At 32.9% G+C, this 3,087-nt stretch overlaps 1 protein-coding gene across 1 annotated transcript in view; it reads right to left on the bottom strand.

Annotated features, from left to right (window-relative positions):
- Nucleotides 1–3,087, bottom strand: part of Smp_145030 (hypothetical protein) — a gene marked incomplete at both ends in the record, with an annotated part of 50,458 nt that overhangs the window by 20,336 nt on the left and 27,035 nt on the right. The window contains 2 exons of the mRNA XM_018797235.1: nt 834–944; nt 1,567–1,720. Coding sequence (XP_018652297.1) covers nt 834–944; nt 1,567–1,720 — 265 coding nt within the window. The remainder of the gene's footprint in view (nt 1–833; nt 945–1,566; nt 1,721–3,087) is intronic.

Raw genomic sequence — 3,087 nt, forward strand, 5'->3', positions numbered from 1 at the left:
ATGAGAATTTTCCTAATAAACCTATACTTGGCGCTGTGAAATATTTGTTTGTAATATCAAGACAATCTACTGAAAATCATTTAAGTAGTCAAAATGTCTTACACGACAAGAATGATCATAAAACTCAAATAAGGAATCTTTATGGTATGTTTAATTGTGAACCAGTACGTCTTAATTTAAATTCCACAAATTCCCATTCTGATAATAATCATGTGCCCATAATTGACTGGCTTCAAGATGGATTTCCTGGAGTTCTATTGAGAAACCGTGATCACTGGAGTCCAATCCGTGTCGGGTTCGAGACAGTTATCCACCTCAGTCAATGGATGAAAGGTTGTACAAGATCATAGATCTATTGAAGTTAGACATTTACGCCATTTGATACTGCCTCAGTTTTTTAAAGGACTAAAGTTTGCGTATGAGCTCGAATCTCCTGGATTCGAGTACCTTTCGTGCGGGATCCTTGATGCACACTGCTGAGGAATCCCGTACTAGGATGAAACGACCGTCCAATGCTTCTAGATTTTCAACGATGGTCTAGCTTAGATAAACTAATTTGTTAAAATTACTACAATTCCCATAAATACCAATTATAACATTACGTATACTAGATACTGTTTCATTATATTAAACTTAATTTATGTCATCAGGAGTAATCCTTGGTGGTCTAGTTTCAATTGACTCATGCTTTTAACTATGAAAATATACTATTCCTATTTAATGTCTTACATCAACTCGGCGCCCAAATACTGTGAAACTATTCGCTCTAATTTAGACGAAAGTTCTTATAAACATTAATAATTTATCACAAAATGCTTATTACTTCAAATTACCTGTTTGTGTGCACATATAGAAATTTCAAATAATTGACTTTTTTGACCTGTGATTCGATAAGTTTTTGGGACAACATTTATTGTAACCCATTTCTTATCATTTCCAATGGGCTATTAAAAGTATTTCAAATATAAAAAGAATTATGATTAATAGAATATTCAACAGTCTTGATACAATATTATCAATAGAATAATTAAGAATAATAAAATTGTTAAGTAATATCAAATGATGGGCCACTAAATTTTACTGAGAACAAATTTGTTGTCAAATAAGCAAAGATGGACAGTGGCTAGCAATAGAATCCAGGAAGCGCGTTTCGTCCTATTCGGGACTTGTCAGCTGGATGTACCTTTATCTCTGAGTTGATGTTCACTCTGGGACGTGAACCCAGTACCGTTCATTTCAAACGCCATCGCGTTATCCATTTAGCTACTGAGTCCATCTTTACTTATAAAGCTTGTGACTTAAGGCAATATCGAGGCAGTCCGCATAGGATGCACATATGCTAACAAGAGACTGATCAATTGCAGTCCAAAATAACAATGGGAAGATACAAGTAAACAACAAGTGAATTTGTTGTCATATTCCATATTTTATCCAGAGACTCCTCTTATTGTAACCAAATGTATAGCATTTAATTTAGTGACTTTTATAATCATTAAAAATATGCATTCCACAACTAAAATTTAATTACTTTACACACAGGTATTATTTCCAATGCAATCTGCTTACTTCAATCCATTCTAAATCACATTCCAACATATTCAAATTTGTGATTGTTACTGTTTCAGTGACAGGAACATTCCAAAAACATTGTTTTGAATCAATATGAAGCGGATTAAAATCAATCAATGGAGTTTGAACTTCTGCTAAAATTAAAAGTTTGCTATAAGAAAAAAAGTGAAACGAATCATTTAAAAAACATATTTCTATATTTTTAGTGCATAGAACTGTAAGTATAACTATTCATTCACAAATTATAATGAACTTATTACTACTTGGTCGGATGTGTTGTACGTAGCCGAAAGAAAATACTGGACTCGTTAGCATTGCATACCCAGAGTCTCGAGCGAAATGATGCTCCTAGGGGGATTTCAACTGAAGTCACCGATCTACATATTCTGGGACAATACCACTGGGCTATTTGGGCTGCGACTTTCCTTATTTAGAGTTGAGATAGTTGGAAACAACACATCATTAAGTATTGATCATTGTCAGTATTGTTCATTCCTAATGATAATAGAACTCTGCCAATCAAGTGACCTTTGAAGTAAACGAAATAAGCATTTTGTGTACTTGCATATTCCCAATACACTGGCTCTATAAAAGCCAGTCTTCTTTCGAAAGCATGAATTCATTTCCACGCAAACTTTAACAATAAGTAGATAACCAAAGTGGTTGAAAGTCTTCATCGAGCAAGGTGATTGTAAAACAAGACCAGCTATCAACTACTCTTACGCTCTATGTTGAGTAGATTGAAAAAGGATGAAGGTAACTAAACCAATCTATTCCATTAATTATTTATGTTACTGGCTTATGTGTGATACGACTTAAAGATAGTCACATCGAAACAGATGTACTCAATGTTTCTCCTCTTATGGATCGTTAGCCTTATGTCACGCTGTATTTTTAGTTCCGTCCCGTTATTTGTTGTTGATGAACTATATTGTTTACATTTATAATGCCATCTCAATTTATGTTAATATAACCCATTTCTCTACTTTTTATTTGGTCCAACTGATAAACATATGTGCCATATTCAACGTTGTTTTTGATAAATCATTTTAATAGAGATTTTACTCTTTAGAACTACAACAAATACTTCTATAAGCAAGAAGCTGTGTGGCACGGAGATTTTGTTGTCAAGTGACTTTATTTAGATACGATTTTTAAGATGACTTCCCAGTTGGTTAAATTGCCAGTATACTATTATGCTATTGAATAACTAAGTGTTTCTCGTGAGGTTTGACGAACAGAGGAAAGATTTCTAAACTATTCCTGAATAGATCTCGATATTTATATGCATCTAACATTAGTTAGATCCATTATCCACAATGGGAACAGAAAATAAGACAATAAATTCAATTAAATAACATGAGCTTAATCAGTTGTAGCTACATATATATTTAAACTGAACAAGAGACGTCGATAAAAATAGTTTTAAAATGTTATCAGATCGATGATAAATACTTGATGCAGATAATTAAAAATTAAAGACCTAATATTATAAACAAAGATGGTTAGTGGCTAGCA

This window comes from Schistosoma mansoni, chromosome 4, assembly GCF_000237925.1.
Source record: "Schistosoma mansoni strain Puerto Rico chromosome 4, complete genome".
Classification (NCBI taxonomy): domain Eukaryota; kingdom Metazoa; phylum Platyhelminthes; class Trematoda; order Strigeidida; family Schistosomatidae; genus Schistosoma; species Schistosoma mansoni.